Source organism: Oncorhynchus tshawytscha, linkage group LG13 (assembly GCF_018296145.1).
Source record: "Oncorhynchus tshawytscha isolate Ot180627B linkage group LG13, Otsh_v2.0, whole genome shotgun sequence".
In the NCBI taxonomy this organism is placed as follows: Eukaryota; Metazoa; Chordata; class Actinopteri; order Salmoniformes; family Salmonidae; genus Oncorhynchus; species Oncorhynchus tshawytscha.
Window position 1 is genome coordinate 92,123,308 of NC_056441.1, and position 17,166 is coordinate 92,140,473.

The window sequence follows — 17,166 nt, forward strand, 5'->3', positions numbered from 1 at the left end:
GACTAGGAGCAGCAGAATGAGAAAGAGGCAGACCAGATGACTCACCCTCTCCTCTCACAATCTGAGGCCCTACAGGCCCCTAGGCAGGCTGCAGCCACATCCAGGGAGTCAAACGCTGCTGCTCCACACACACACACACACACACACACACTAAATCAGCCATCACAATGGATGCACACATAAACATGTATTGACCAAGCACACAGAACACTACTAAATCCATCACAACGGCTGCACTATTCCTGAAGTAGACATATCCTAACGCCTCTCCCCACAACGCCTCTCTCTCCTCAACACAAAGACTCCAACTACATCCATCCCAAAGACACCATGCTAAATGTTATACGTTGCTGCATTACTATGGTCAGGTGGATTATACCATGGTCCTGAATACATACTAAATATTACACATGAAATCGCTAAAAAACAGGATTTCCGTTGCTTAAAAAAACCCGTCATGTTCTGACATTATTCCATGAGAACAAAATGCCAGAAGGTATCCAACGGCATCCTGGGAATCCACAGCTACATCTTCCTGAGCTGAAAGGGATTCCCATGTACTGAGTGACCCTGGTCTGCAGTGCTAGAGGCAGCCTTTGGACTGTTCTAATGATGACAGCTAATGATGCGTGTCCTCCAGACAATGTTGATGTACATGGTGTTGTACCCTCTTCCAACTCGGCATAGACACAGCAAACACACACAGGCTGAATATGATTGTGTTTGTTTGTGTGTGGCCTTGCTGCAGGTACTGCTTGCTACTACAGTGGATGGATTCTCTCCGTCTCCAACAAGCCATGGAAAGGGGATTTTCAAGTGAACCGAAGTGAAGAGCAGTCGCGGATGTTTTGTCTCGCTGGCCTCTTGGAGACCCTTTATACTCTAATCAGACGGCACCAAATGTTCTGGAAACACCAGTCTGAGAGGCTGAGAGGAAGACACAACAGCTGCTACAGAGTCACAATGTCAGAGACATTATCAGTGTGCCCTCGGCTCAGGGTGGCGTCTACCTGTCACCATAACATTCAACACTGGCAGACGTTTGATACGGGCAGTTCAACAGGTCAAAGGTAGAACATCAGTACTTTGTTACAGTAAATCAAATACAATCATTCAATTACAATCATCAGTGCCTTTGTCTTCTCTCCCATCTATGGTAAACAGCACTCAGATTCATCTTCTTCCTTTAAATAACCACTTTACACCAATCAGCAAGAGATCAATGACACTACCAATCTTCTGATTGGCAGGGAAATGTGAGTGACAGGAGGCAGAGCAAATGCCTTTAAGGGACACCTGTCACAATGCCCAACGTTGTAAGCTCTGCAATAGTCTATATGCCGGGGAGCTAGGGTCAGTCTGTTATATCTGGTGGAATTCTCCTGTCTTATCTGGTGAATTTAAGTAAGCCCCCTCTAATTCTCTCTCTCTCCCCCTCCCCTCAGGACCATGCCTCAGGACTACCTGGCCTGATGACTCCTTGCTGTCCCCAGTCAACCTGGTCATGCTGCTGCTCCAGTTTCAACTGTTCTGCCTGCGGCGATAGAACCCTGAACTGTTCACCGGAAGCGCCACCTTGTCCCGCACTGGCTGTTTAGGACTCGCTCTCTACCGCACCTGCTGTTTAGGACTCGCTCTCTACCGCACCTGCTGTCTTGACCTCTGAATGCTCGGGTATGAAAAGCCAACTGACATTTACTCCTGAGGTGCTGACCTGTTACACCCTCTACAACCACTGTGATTATTATTTGACCCTGCTGATCATCTTTGAACATTTGAACATCTTGAAGAACAATCTGGCCTAAATGGTCATGTACTCTTATAATCTCCACCCGGCACAGCCAGAAGAGGACTGGCCACCCCTCAGAGCCTGGTTCCTCTCTAGGTTTCTTCCTAGGTTCTGGCCTTTCTAGGGAGTTTTTCCTAACCACCGTGCTTCTACATCTACTTCGTTATTAAAGATTAGTGCAGAGGTAATCTTAAGTGTACAAAAGTCATGCAAGACCGAAAGGTTTTAAAAATGCTGCACACACTTCAGAAAGAAAGAGAGAGGAGGCAGAAAGAGGAGGCAGAGAGAGAGAGAGAGGAGGCAGAGAGAGAGAGAGGAGGCAGAAAGAGAGAGAGAGAGAGAGAGGCAGAGAGGCAGAGAGAGAGAGAGGAGGCAGAAAGAGGAGGCAGAGAGAGAGAGAGAGGAGGCAGAGAGAGAGAGAGGAGGCAGAAAGAGAGAGAGAGAGAGAGAGAGAGAGACTTCTCTTCTAATAGACTACTGTCCATCTCTAATTAGGAGAATTGCGGCTAGATGGGACCGACTTATTTTCTCCCTGAAGGGGGAACTACTGTACAACACAAAAGAGACAGAAGAAGTAGGAAAGAACCACTGCTGTAGTTTCTTAATTCCTCTTGCACTTGTGATGTGCACATAACCTTGCCTCATGTGTTCATGCTGTTCTGATGCCATATCTGCATGATGATGGCAGCTGTAGTCTAGAACAGATAGTATTCAGTTACAGCTCTTCCCACGCTGGACTGATCGAGATAAGAGGTTGAATGCACCTCCACGTATTATGGAGAGATGTCTCTGTCACACACACACACCCAACCTTTCCAAAACAAAACCCCCACACGTTGCTTCATGCTGGTACCACAGCTGTTGTGGACAAAGCAGAGCAGTATAAACCCTGTTCCTCACCCTGGGATAAACACAGCCATGTTTTACACCTGTCCATAGGAGTTACAGAAACACCACCCATCGGTCCTTTATTTGGAGATGTGGAGTTAGTAATAAAGCCATCATCAAAATGACTATCAATCTCTCTACTCATCATCATCGTCTTGAAGTTGTCGTCTATGCTATTCTGATAACTACCATGTGATGGGGGAGCATAGAAATAGAACCTGTCATAGATATGAATTCTGTCATTCAATTTCTATGTGGGGAAACATGTCTGATGTCTTCCACTGACCTGGTTCAGTAGCTCTTAGTGCCACCTGATATCCATAGAGAAACTGCAGCATCATATCTCAGGAATACACACACACACACACACACACACACACACACACCAGACAGACACATCCACATCGCACGCTGTCTTGCTGCGGTCTATCTGTGCCACAGTAGCTCTCAGAAGAAGAAAGCACAAGAGGCCTGAATCATTTATCAGACACAGCAGTGGAGTGAAAAAACGCTGCTTCATTAAGAACAGTGACTTAACTCACAGCATTCACAACGCTCCACTTTAACCTCTACTGAACAGAGACCTCCATGTTATTTTACTCCTGATCTCACCCATGTAGCTAAGCCAGACTAACAGTCACTTTAACCTCTACTGAACAGAGACCTCCATGTTATTTTACTCCTGATCTCACCCATGTAGCTAAGCCAGACTATGACTGTCACTTTAACCTCTACTGAACAGAGACCTCCATGTTATTCTACTCCTGTTCTCACCCATGTAGCTAAGCCAGACTAACAGTCACTTTAACCTCTACTGAACAGAGACCTCCATGTTATTTACTCCTGTTCTCACCCATGTAGCTCTCAGTCACTTTAACCTCTACTGAACAGAGACCTCCATGTTATTCTACTCCTGTTCTCACCCATGTAGCTAAGCCAGACTAACAGTCACTTTAACCTCTACTGAACAGAGACCTCCATGTTATTTTACTCCTGTTCTCACCCATGTAGCTAAGCCAGACTAACAGTCACTTTAACCTCTACTGAACAGAGACCTCCATGTTATTCTACTCCTGTTCTCACCCATGTAGCTAAGCCAACCATATTAGCCAGTGGAATAACCTGCCATGTAATAGGGCATAAGAAGATTACAGTAGCCATATAGCTTAGAATCACCAATGTCGACAGCATTAAAATCAACTCAACGTGTCGGCGGCCCGACTTTCCCTTCTGACATTTATCTAAAACATCCATTTCTGTACAGTCAAACTCTGCACAGCCAAAGACCCTGCAGACACTTTCTGAAGCTCCCCATTTCCTCTCCTCCTTCCCCCTCTCTCTTTCTCCCTCCCCCAGCAGTAGATGTTTTTGAATGTATTTTTAGTTACCTGTTGGCAGACTGTTAGTCTCGTTAAGACCTAACTCTCAAAGTCCTCCTTCGGATGTTAGAGCTTGGAGTGGCTCATTGATGTTGTCAGCACGATGTGTTTATAATGAAGGAGGTCTGTGATTTTCCTGGTTGGTTCTCCTCCATGTCTTTCTGACTTATGGACAACCACACAGGCCCCGAGCTCCGCCCCCTTCCATTACTACTGTTGGATTTTCATATCCATACATTTGAGAGAACCAATCAAACACATCACTCAAATTCTGAGACAAAATTGCATTGTCAAATGGCCTCTAGACCAGTGCGTCACAGCTCTCCCCGTGCTGTGATTCACGTGGGTCGCATCAGCCAGGCCAGTGTCAGCCAGGCCATTGTCAGCCAGGCCATTGTCAGCCAGGCCATTGTCAGCCAGGCCATTGTCAGCCAGGCCATTGTCAGCCAGGCCAGGCCATTGTCAGCCAGGCCATTGTCAGCCAGGCCATTGTCAGCCAGGCCATTGTCAGCCAGGCCATTGTCAGCCAGGCCATTGTCAGCCAGGCCAGTGTCAGCCAGGCCAGTGTCAGCCAGGCCAGTGTCAGCCAGGCCATTGTCAGCCAGGCCATTGTCAGCCAGGCCATTGTCAGCCAGGCCATTGTCAGCCAGGCCATTGTCAGCCAGGCCATTGTCAGCCAGGCCAGTGTCAGCCAGGCCAGTGTCAGCCAGGCTAGCAGACTATTACCATTAGATGCAATGTACTACGGAGCTACCCTGGGGTAAAAACAGAACGTCACAACCAATGTTCTGAGGAGGGCATGTTCTGGTGAAGAAGAGGGTTTCCCCTCTAGCATAACAGAACATGGGGTAGATCAGGGGCTCCCCTTGCAGCATTGGGGAACATCCAGCATGCGCCACATCTATTTCTATGGGTACAAGCACTGCTCATGACACAAACTGTTCACACTCCTCTTGGTGGTGGAGAGAATTTTGCAGGTTTAAAGCTAATTGTCTTGCAATTCTACACATTTTGCCATGTCCAATGTGTATTCATGTGATATTTGAGTGACTAAATATGACAATATCTACGGGCTAAAAACCTAAATAAAAAAAACAGCTGATATGGCGGACTTGATCTGGACATTTATTTATAAATAGCTCTCGAAGTAATGACATGACTGACATGACAAGAGGAAGTGATGATGCACTACCCAATTTAGAAATTGCACCTTGTGCATTCTACTAATCTACTAGCCTAGTTCATGTGTTTGCCCCACAACAAACATTAGCCTAGTTCATGTGTTTGCCCCACAACAAACATTAGCCTAGTTCATGTGTTTGCCCCACAACAAACGTTAGCCTAGTTCATGTGTTTGCCCCACAACAAACGTTAGCTTAATTCATGTTTGCCCCACAACAAACGTTAGCCTAGTTCATGTGTTTGCCCCATAACAAACGTTAGCCTAGTTCATGTGTTTGCCCCATAACAAACGTTAGCTTAATTCATGTGTTTGCCCCACAACAAACGTTAGCCTAGTTCATGTTTTGCCCCACAACAAACGTTAGCCTAGTTCATGTGTTTGCCCCACAACAAACGTTAGCCTAGTTCATGTGTTTGCCCCATAACAAACGTTAGCCTAGTTCATGTGTTTGCCCCACAACAAACGTTAGCTTAATTCATGTGTTTGCCCCACAACAAACGTTAGCCTAGTTCATGTGTTTGCCCCACAACAAACGTTAGCCTAGTTCATGTGTTTGCCCCACAACAAACGTTAGCCTAGTTCATGTGTTTGCCCCACAACAAACGTTAGCCTAGTTCATGTGTTTGCCCCACAACAAACGTTAGCCTAGTTCATGTGTTTGCCCCACAACAAACGTTAGCCTAATTCATGCCCCCACAACAAACGTTAGCCTAGTTCATGTGTTTGCCCCACAACAAACGTTAGCCTAGTTCATGTGTTTGCCCGACAACAAACGTTAGCCTAGTTCATGTGTTTGCCCCATAACAAACGTTAGTCTAGTTCATGTGTTTGCCCCACAACAAACGTTAGCCTAGTTCATGTGGGTAGCTGTGGATCAGCAGTAGTCTATGACGTGTGAGAGTCAATCATGCCATGGCTAACATTCAGTATGGGGCCTCTCATCCTACCATGGGAATATAAGCCTGGCATTTGGAGAGCATCTGTTCTCCTCCACACTAACTGATGCTTCTGACTCATGGCTCTCTTTCTCTGTCCCTCTATCCCTCTCTCCATTTCCTTCCTCTTTCACTTAGGGCAAAGTCGACGGATGGAGTAACACACACACTTTCCTCTATAAATACTCTAAATAACACAACCAATTTGGAGAAAAACATCCTAGGCGTGAGTCATCCTAATTGCTTCCCAAATCAAAGACGTAATACAGTCATGTTTCCCAGTGAGCCGGAGAGACTATTTCTCATTGCACCTTATTAAACTTCTCTAGAGAAATGTCTCATTTCAATTTATAAAGCTTCTCTAGAGATCAGGATGGATTTGTGTCCAGTGAAGGGATGGAGGGAGACTTGGTTGCTTTAACCTTCATGCCCCGTGCTTCCCTCTCCTCTCTCACCAATATTAAATGGACTGCATTGCAGTTGCCCTTGTACAGTGCGTGCAAGAGAGATTGTGTAAGAGAGTGAACAGTGTGTGTGTGTGTGTACACAACTGTGTGTACTAAATCCCTCAGTGAAACCAGCAGCTTTTTATGGCCAGTTGTTCCCCACAGAGCCCTGGCCCATAAAGCCTGAGTGAAGAAGGGATAATGCACAGCGTGCAGGAGGGAAATGGAACATGAAATATACACCGCAAAGCATCTGCTACACAATCACACAGGCAAGGCAGGGTCTGATGGGTAATTAGCCATTAGCATTAGCTCTGGCCAATGTCGGGTCAGTTGAGATTCCTGGGACATCCAGTACAATAACGTTCTGGATCATTGCATCTGTTAGAACTGATTCCAGATCAGGTCACTGGACCTTAACCTCTATGAGCCAAAGCCACAAAAGGTGACCCTTGGCTCAGATGTAAACCTTCAAAGGAACAACATGCACTTTTGACCTTTTAGAGATGGATGCTTTGTCTTGTAACCAGAACGACCACATATTAAAAACATATACCAAATCAAATGACATCTTATTGGTCACACACACATGGCTAGCAGGTGGTAATGCAGATAAGCAGGTGGTAATGCAGGCTAGCAGGTGGTAATGCAGGTTAGCAGGTGGTAATGCAAGTGTAGCGAAATGCTTCTAGTTCCGACAGTGCAGTAATAACTAACAAGTAATCTAACAATTCCACAACAACTACCTAATACACACATATGTAAAGGGGTGAATGAGAATATTTACATAGAAATATATGGATGAGCGATGGCTGAGCGGCATAGGCAAGGTGCAATAGATGGTAGAAAATACAGTATATACATGTGATATGAGTAACGTAAGATATGTAAATATTATTAAAGTGGCATTATTTAAAGTGACTAGTGATCCATTTATTAAAGTGGCCAGTGATTGGGTCTCAATGTAGGCAGCAGCTTCTCTGAGTTAGTGATGGCTGTTTAACAGTCTGATGGCCCTGAGATAGAAGCTGTTTTTCAGTCTCTCGGTCCCAGCTTTGATGCACCTGTACTGACCTCACCTTCTGGATGGTAACGGTGTGAATAGGCAGTGGCTCGGGTGGTTGTTGTCCTTGATGATCTTTTTGGCCTTCCTGTGACATTGGGTGCTGTACGTGTCATGGGGGGCAAGTAGTTTGCCCCCGGTGATGCGTTGTGCAGACCTCACTACCCTCTGGAGAGCCTTACGGTTGTGGGCGGAGCAGTTTCCGTACAGTTTCCGTACCAGGCTGTGATAGCAGTTGCGTTACCAGGCTGTGACACAGCCCGACAGGATGTTATCGATTGTGCATCTAAAAGTTTATAAGGGTTTTGGGTGACAAGCCAAATTTCTTCAGCCTCTGAGGTTGAAGAGGCGCTGTTGAGTCTTCTTCACCACGCTGTCTGTGGGGTGGAACATTTCAGTTTGTCTGTCTGTGGGGTGGAACATTTCAGTTTGTCTGTGATGTGTACGCCGAGGAACTTTAAAACTTTCGACCTTCTCCACTGCTGTCCCTTCTATGTGGATTGGGGGGTGCTCCCTCTGCTGTTTCCTGAAGTCCATGATCATCTCCTTTGTTTTGTTGACGTTGAGTGAGAGTTGAGTGAGAGTTGTTTTCCTGACACCACACTCCGAGTGCCCTCACCTCCTCCCTGTAGGCCGTCTCGTCGTTATTGGTAATCAAGCCCACTGCTGCTGTGTTGTCTGCAAACTTGATGAATGAGTTGGAGGCGTGAGTGGCCACGCAGTCGTGGGTGAACAGGGAGTACAGGAGGGGGGCTGAGCACGCACCCTTGTGGGGTCCCAGTGTTGAGGGTCAGCCAAGTGGAGACCCCACCCATAAGCCCCTCCCCCCTCCTTAGGCCTGTTCATCCACCCATCTTCCCCACTGATCTCCTCTGTCAAGGGACAGGCATAACATTTGCTCTCAGATGAATAGAGGGAGCCCTGCTGTCACTGCATGGGAGACTGAGTGCAGCATGCAGTGTGTGTGTGTGTGTGTAAAGGCAGATAGCAGGAGAGAGCTCCTCCTATACCTCCTGAGGTTTACACACTCATACACTTATACACTCATATTGGCCAGCAGCATACCACTCTGCATCCCACTGCTGGCTTGCTTCTGAAGCTAAGCAGGGTTGGTCCCTGGATGGGAGAACAGATGCTGCTGGAAGTGGTGTTGGAGGGCCAGTAGGAGGCACGCTTTCCTCAGGTCTAAGAAATATCCCAATGCCCCAGGGCAGTGATTGGGGATATTGCCCTGTGTAGGGTGCCATCTTTTGGATGGGATATTAAACTTCTGTCCTGACTCTCTGTGGTCACTAAAGATCCCCGGTGTCCTGGCTACATTCCCAATCTGTCCCTCATACCATCATGGCCACCTAATCATCTCCAGCGTTCAATTGGCTCATTCATCCCCCTCCTCTCCCCTGTAACTATTCTCCAGGTCATTGCTGTAAATGAGAATGTGTTCTCAGTCAACTTACCTGGTAAAATAACAGTAATACATTAAATATAGGCCCACTGCTGTAAAGACCAACGATGTATGACTACATCTGTATGTCTATGGTGACAGATACACACAGTCTGGGTGCTCCGAGGTCAAATCTAAAGGGAGAGATAAGGTTTCCCACTGTGACAGTGACAGACAGCTCCCTCCTTCAGGTGACTTGACCACAACTACATCTCTATTCTACCCAGACATGGCTTGGCTACTTCTACCACAAGGATATTTGTACATCTCACTGTTTCTCAAAGCAGTAGTACATATACTCTGACAGGTTGAAACTGCATTATAATACATTAGAAACCATTAACTTGCATCATTCATTGGTAACACATTGCATGTGGCGTAACAGTTATGGGACACAATGTTCAAAGTGTATTGAACATGAACTGAATGTTGAGATCGAAGCAGCTGACATTCAATGACCTGTTGCTGTGCATTTGGCAGTATTCATTGACTGTATGATTCAGTCATTGTCTTTGCTTGTCTCTTAACAAGTGACTGCACATACAATATAACTGAATTGACTGTCAGCGATTGACTAATGTCATGGGGTGTGTGCAGTGTACTAAACCAGTATGAGAGGACAGAGGCCTTGTTTAGACTTGACAGTTCATGCCGTTTTAATGTTCTGATCATAGAGTTCTGATCATGGAGTTCCGAACGTGTCAGGCATCTACATGAAACATGTCTACCGTGTCCACAGTGTGTCTGGATTCCCTTTTCCAGCACTACATTCAAATGCCAATATTCACTCTACAAAACGGTGGAGTAGGCTAAATATGATAACACAACAACTGATGTCAGTTGCTAACTACCGTAGCAAACTAGCCAGCTAACCTCTGTAGCTAGCCTGCAAGCTAGCAAACAACACTACAGGGATTGCAAACAGGTTAGCATAACTACTAAACAAAAAATAGTTTTTCTAAATATTAGCTAGCTGGCTAGCATTTATAAGGCCAGCAAACATGTTCCTCATGCTAGGAACGCATTTCCTCCAATGTTATAATGAGAAAGTGCCTCTCTGTCCCAAAACACACGTTTTCTGGAGACTTGTGGGAGGAGTGCTGATGACGTTGCCCACTGTATGTGCTTTCGGCAGCCTGATTGCATCCACACCCAGGAGAAATCTGTACACAATGCAGCCCTGACCAGCTCCTGAAGTGGTCAGCCAGATCTGAACACAATCAGACCACAAAGCCACTCTTGTGTGTCTAGGCCCGTTTTTTCAATGCGATCTTCGCATTCTGATAGCAGAAGTAACATGTAAGTGTCAAGTGTAGACATGGCCAGAGTGACAGGGTGACTCAGCCCTGTTCTAGGTCCTCCCAGAGCACATGTCAACGCAACACCCCCGCGAACTCTCCAGGGAGGTTAAACCCAGCTTGAAGATAAAATGTAAGCCCTTCAGTTAGAGACACTCAGGGCTGGTGCAGAACGTCTTTGGACATCAGTTTGGCAGGACTGAACCACGGTGCGCCGGGCGTTTTAAAGGGACAGGCCAATGGGGCGCACAGACACTTCCCAACGGTGTCTTAAATCCGTCCAAAGTGATTAAAACAGCATTAGCTATAGTCTATTTTTAAACCAGTAAAAACACTAAACAGAGATTGGGATGGCCCTAAACCATTTTGCAGTGTGTAGATGCGTCCACCGGGATGCATTACAATTATACTTAAATGACGGATCATTTCACACATTGTACGGTTTTCTGCATCGTCAGCAAGTTGGAGAAAGCACCCTGGGAGGAATTAGATTCAGTAGGCCTAACTCTAGACAGTTTGTCAGGACAGTTAGAGGCCGGTCGTGAGATGCCCGGTTTTAGAGGGCGGCGAGGTCAACCTGCGCAACCGCGTTGGGAGGATTTCAACCAGGACGCATTTAACAGTTACATAAAGGCGATTTAATAACGCACTGGTCTGGCCCTTATGGTAGAAAAAAACAGATAATAACATTATTCGTTGTTCCAAGCTGGAGTTTTTCTCCGGTACAGGCGGAACGTCATGTGAAGTGGAGAAGGTGTACCCATCATCACATTTTCAGACCATCTGTCCTGTACCGACGGTCTGTGATGTAGACGGTCAGTGCTATCCGGTATCCTTGGGACGTCCCTACACTAAACCCTAATCTTAACCATTTAAAACATGTCATTTTCCAATCCGCTAGGGACATCCCAAGGATCCCGGATAGCACGGACCGTAGAGCAAAGGGATTATCGTGAAAACAATCCCCATTTTGTTCTTTTGACCTGAAATCACTCTCTGCATAGAATGTCAAAGGTTAATTTATCACTCTCTCTGCACGTTTCAGAGGGATAAGAATGATGCGGCCCGTGGCGCATTGCTGCGTCGCGCCAGTCCTTTTGATGTCATTCATTTAGGGGATTCGAGCGCCATTGAAGGGATACATGCAGTGCAGTCGGTTATAGGAAGATCAATTTCCTCACAATATACCGTATTAGCCATGATGCAACCGCAAATATGCTACAAACTGTCTACCACGGAAAAACGCTGCGCATAACTAATGAGGCACATACTGTTATGTTATCCTTTCAACACCAACCTCACACAGCATTAACTAGCAATCACGAAAGCCCTTGACATTCAATGCATCTACACGATTAGGCTACTATATCCAAAAGGCACGACAATGTCCTGTATTATTTGAATTAACAATGCGGCTTACCTGAGTAGCTTTGTGGAACTGTTTCTTAAACCCAGCTACAGACATGGCTCCTGCTGCTGCTATACACGACGATTCTAGATGGATTACGAGCTGATGTGGGATTGTTTTGCAGGAATCTCGGCTCCTAATTGCGTGGTATGATATTGCTTCCGAGGAAAACCCCTCTGTATTGCTCTTAACTATTGGGAATCTCCTTTGAGCGGGGGCCGTGATCAGTGATCAGCATAGTCTACCGAATGTCAAACCCACATGTACGACACGCCAGTGACGTCAGCGCTCCGCAACCAGGCTCTTTTTTTAAAGCAGCAGCGTAGGCTACAGAGTTGGCCAGTCTATCTACCACTGCACGACACGGCATGTTTAAACGGGCATACGCTGTAATCACGCCATTTTAGAGGAGAGTGTGGCGAATAAGGGGATATAAGCGCTAAATCGGGACGTGACATGGCAGACAAGTATGAAAAAACAAATTGGCACGGAGGGAATTACATCACTTGAAGCTAGAATCAAGAATCGGCCTTTCATTCCTATTTTAATAGCCTACGAAATCCAAATAGAACAATGTGCATTACAACCTTGTCAAGACATTGATATACACCACAGATTAAAAAGGCATATGGGGAGGCAGGGTAGAGCGTTGGACCGAAAGGTTGCAAGTTCAAATCCCCGAGCTTACAAGGTACAAATCTGTCGTTCTGTCCCTGAATAGGCAACTGTTCCTAGGCCGTCATTGAAAATAAGAATTTGTTCTTAACTGACTTGCCTAATTAAATAAAGGTTTAAAAAAGGAGCCTACCAGACATGGTATCCGCGGTAGCTATGAGTTGAGAGTTTCAGCACCACGTACGTAGCCGGTTCTAGCACCATGGACAGCAACCAGCATAGGCGCTCTAGCAGGAATAGGAAGGAAAGGACTAGGAAGGTCCTTTCCTAGTTAACACATTAAATAGATTCGACACTTATGACTACAATCCAACTGAAGTCGTAAAGGTCCAGATTAAGAACAACAATGAATACACATAAAACATACATGAGCTCAGAAGTTGAGCCTATTCAATCTAAACTTAATTCCAATAATTATAAGACTAAAACATCAAATGTGTTCACACATATTGAATAGCCTAACACACCTAGCCTAACACACCTAGCCTAACACACCTAGCCTACACACCTAGCCTACACACCTAGCCTAACACACCTAGCCTAACACACCTAGCCTACACACCTAGCCTACCCCACCTAGCCTAACACACCTAGCCTACACACCTAGCCTAACACACCTAGCCTACACACCTAGCCTACACACCTAGCCTAACACACCTAGCCTACACACCATCCGCCCATCACAATATTCTTGGCCTGCTTACTATCAAAAAGTAGCCTAGCTATGGTCCTTAAATTAACACTGAGCTGAAGAAGCTTCACATTCTTGCAGCTCAGCCCTTAGGCGCCAGACGGCAGGCCGATAGTTTCATTTTGGCAAACAGTTTGAGATGCATCCAATATGGACACTATTACAGCCCTGAGGAGGGCCCAAGCTAAATGTCGATATCTAGATATAAAATTACACACGGTGTGGCAGGAGGCCCTGTGATAGGTAACTTCTGAAATATATATTGGTGGAAATTAAAGACTTGGCTTATATGCCTGCCCTGGAAATGAGTAGCCTTCATTCTTGTGTAACTATATAACGTCAGTTCAATTTACTCATGACTTTCTTCCCCCTGTTCATTGACTATCCCTAATACAGAACTCAAGTAGATCTATGGTTGTTGGTGAACAGCCTCAATGTGCAACAATAACATTGTATTACTGATTAATTGCTCATTTTTGCAAGCTGAAGCCATATTATGCATTTTCTGGGTCGGTGGTGGGAGGTCTAGGCCTAGGATATGATGTGTGTGTGTGAGAGAGAGAGAGTCATATTGAGTGTGATAAACACTTTTACTCACACATATGGTTAACACTAATAAACAACATGGGGTATGATTCATGGTGATACGTGTGAATAATGCAGAAGCAGGTAATTAGTGCATTATGGTGATATGGCATGGAGGCGGCGGTGTGACTCAAATCCATTTAATTCGTCCAGCAAATGTGAACACAACATTCGACTCGCTTGTAGGTTTTAGGTCCAAACCGGCAAAGTAGTTTGTCAATACCAGTGCAGGCAGGCCAGTCTTTCCTATGGGAAATAGGGCCATCATGTGGACAACAACCCAAAGTGCATCTATTAAAAAAACATGACTGTCTGCCACTATGTATTTCTTTCAGAACTACTGTATAACACTGTATTGCCGCCACCTTGTGGTCAAATGGTATACGCAGCACGTAAAGGCCCAAACGCTAAAATACATGTCTGCCTGAATGATAAAGTACATTGTCTTGGCGACACCTTGTGGTCAAATGGTAGACCTAGGCGCACAGCGAATGAACAATGGACAGAAGAAGCATCTACGCTCTAATTAACATGCCACTGTGGCAGTGGCGATTTTAGCACGTAAATCTTGGTGGGGCAAACTCAACATATATTTTTAGATGTATGCCAGCAAAGCCACTATACAATACAACACTAAACAATGCATTAATGGTGACAAAGGTGCCCACAAACTGTTAAGGCCAACATAAATCTGTCCCAACAGCAGAGCTTTCTTTTCAACACAATGGAGTGAATACTTACCATGCTACACCTGGCTATCAACAGAGCCATGTCTGGCCTCGAAACAGTTTATTCAGCCTCATTTACTGGCTTAAAAATAAATAAATACATAGCTGAAATGGCTGACTTGCTTAAACAAATGTGGTTTCTACTGACAATTGAGATGTACAAACTGTGGCATAAGGGAAACAATGAGCGGATAAGAGGCAATCCGTAACTTTGATTAAGACATTAAGGAGCGAGCTAAGACGGACGTAGTCAATATAACTATTTGTTCAGCACTTTTGAAGTGTACAGTGCCAGAATTCAGAACATGGGCCGTTCTTACAGTATTGTCCCTATACACCAAGTCAGAACCGTATGATAAATAAAGGGGGCATATAAGGAGACAATGAAAGCTCCTACAATATTCGATGATGACATTTCTCTAAAACAGGCTATAGGCTACATGTGCACCACCAAGTCAGAACAGTAGGCTAAGTTATGAGGGGGAAAGGGACCAAACTATTAGGTTGAGGCACATGGGCTACTAACAGCTTACTACACAACATACACTAAGTATTACTTTCTTAGCCTCAGTATACATATTTCACTGACATATTACATAATTTATTCAGCAGCATACAATACATATTTGGACTCGTTGTGCTGTGCTAACTTGAACAGGAAGGTGGCGCGGCGGTCCTTCTTGTGGGAAGAATTTGGCAGTCTGGCATTCTATGGATTTATGGTGCTTTCAAGACTACTGGGAACCCAGAAAAAAACAAGATCGAATCATGACGTCAATGATCTTCAGGTCGGAACTCTAGAAAGAGGCTGAGTTCCCAACTTGAAATTCCGAGATGGATGACTGTTCAAAACTTATTTTCCCAGTCGGAGTTCCCAGTTGTCTTGAACTCACTGAAGTCTGAGATTTCCCAGTTCCGAGTTTCCAGTTGTTTTGAACAGGCCAGAAGTCATGATGGATTGACAGCATGGCCAATGTATTCAACCTTTTCTGGCCCAGAGTGTTGTGTGTGAATATTTATCCTTTTAACGTGGAAAAGAGACCCTGAAACACAGACTTGGACCACACACCCTCTCCACCCAATAGCAGGGAGGGGAAGCTAAATAGTGATTGCTTTGCAATGCTTGCAGTTAGCCACTGATTCCTTCCAAACCACTCATCGTTGAATTTGAGATTTACAACTTGTGTAGTGTTTATGTCCAATGGCCGAGGAGCACCGATACGCTTTATCTACAATTTTTCTTCAAATGACAAGGATTGAAAATAATTTGCCAGTAGACTGTTGACATGATTCATGATGATGACTGTTAGCTAAGACTTTGAAAGTAAGGTGTTGACATGATCAGTCCAAAGAAAGCTACTGTAGATATAAAGTGATTTGACGTCATTTTATCTGTGGCCAATGACCTTGAGCCTTCTTGGATGGGCGCTTCTAATGTAAATCTATGGCAGCACCTAAGGGGGCTTTAACTTTCTAGCTCACCCTGTAGACTGAGGTTGCGGTGACGTAGCGTTCCCATGAGTGACAGAACACTGAGCCAATTACGGCGCAATCAGAGAAGATTACCAACACCTACACTCTGTATTTTTTGTGACTGCCCCACCGCTGCAGAAAGCACTGAGCTAGGCTGAAACAACTGCATTTTGGAGCTGCCTTACTCAAGAAAGTAAAAAAGAGACCATGTTTGTATGCGGGTTTATTAACTCAAAATTATATATTTTAAATGGTTTGAAATCTGATATGTGACACATATTAATGCCAAAATAACATGCAAAACAGGAAAAAAAAAAATAATAATATATTTTTTTTTAGCTAAATGTGTGGGGCTCAAAACAGGTGGGGCTCTGCCCTGAACGATGGGTCACCATTGTACGGAATATAAACTCAGATCCAGTCACCTCTGCCCTGAACGATGGGTCACCACTGGTCTGGAGTATAAACTCAGATCCAGTCACCTCTGCCCTGAACGATGGGTCACCACTGGTCTGGAGTATAAACTCAGATCCAGTGACCTCTGCCCTGAACCACAGGTCACCACTGGTCTGGAGTATAAACTCAGATCCAGTCACCTCTGCCCTGAACGATGGGTCACCACTGGTCTGGAGTATAAACTCAGATCCAGTCACCTCTGCCCTGAACGATGGGTCACCACTGGTCTGGAGTATAAACTCAGATCCAGTCACCTCTGCCCTGAACCACGGGTCACCACTGGTCTGGAGTATAAACTCAGATCCAGTGACCTCTGCCCTGAACGATGGGTCACCACTGGTTTGGAGTATAAACTCAGATCCAGTCACCTCTGCCCTGAACGACGGGTCACCACTGGTCTGGAGTATAAACTCAGATCCAGTCACCTCTGCCCTGAACGACGGGTCACCACTGGTCTGGAGTATAAACTCAGATCCAGTCACCTCTGCCCTGAACGACGGGTCACCACTGGTCTGGAGTATAAACTCAGATCCAGTGACCTCTGCCCTGAACGACGGGTCACCACTGGTCTGGAGTATAAACTCAGATCCAGTGACCTCTGCCCTGAACGACGGGTCACCACTGGTCTGGAGTATAAACTCAGATCCAGTGACCTCTGCCCTGAACGACGGGTCACCACTGGTCTGGAGTATAAACTCAGATCCAGTCACCTCTGCCCTGAACGA

At 45.5% G+C, this 17,166-nt stretch overlaps 2 protein-coding genes across 2 annotated transcripts in view; one reads left to right on the plus strand and one right to left on the minus strand.

Annotated features, from left to right (window-relative positions):
• The window catches only part of LOC112231651 (endophilin-A1-like), a gene marked incomplete at its 3' end in the record, with an annotated part of 49,438 nt that extends 37,314 nt beyond the window's left edge, over positions 1-12,124 (minus strand). The window contains 1 exon segment of the mRNA XM_042296534.1: positions 11,846-12,124. Coding sequence (XP_042152468.1) covers positions 11,846-11,890 — 45 coding nt within the window.
• tenm4 (teneurin transmembrane protein 4) overlaps positions 1-17,166 on the plus strand; it is a 718,236-nt gene that overhangs the window by 471,842 nt on the left and 229,228 nt on the right.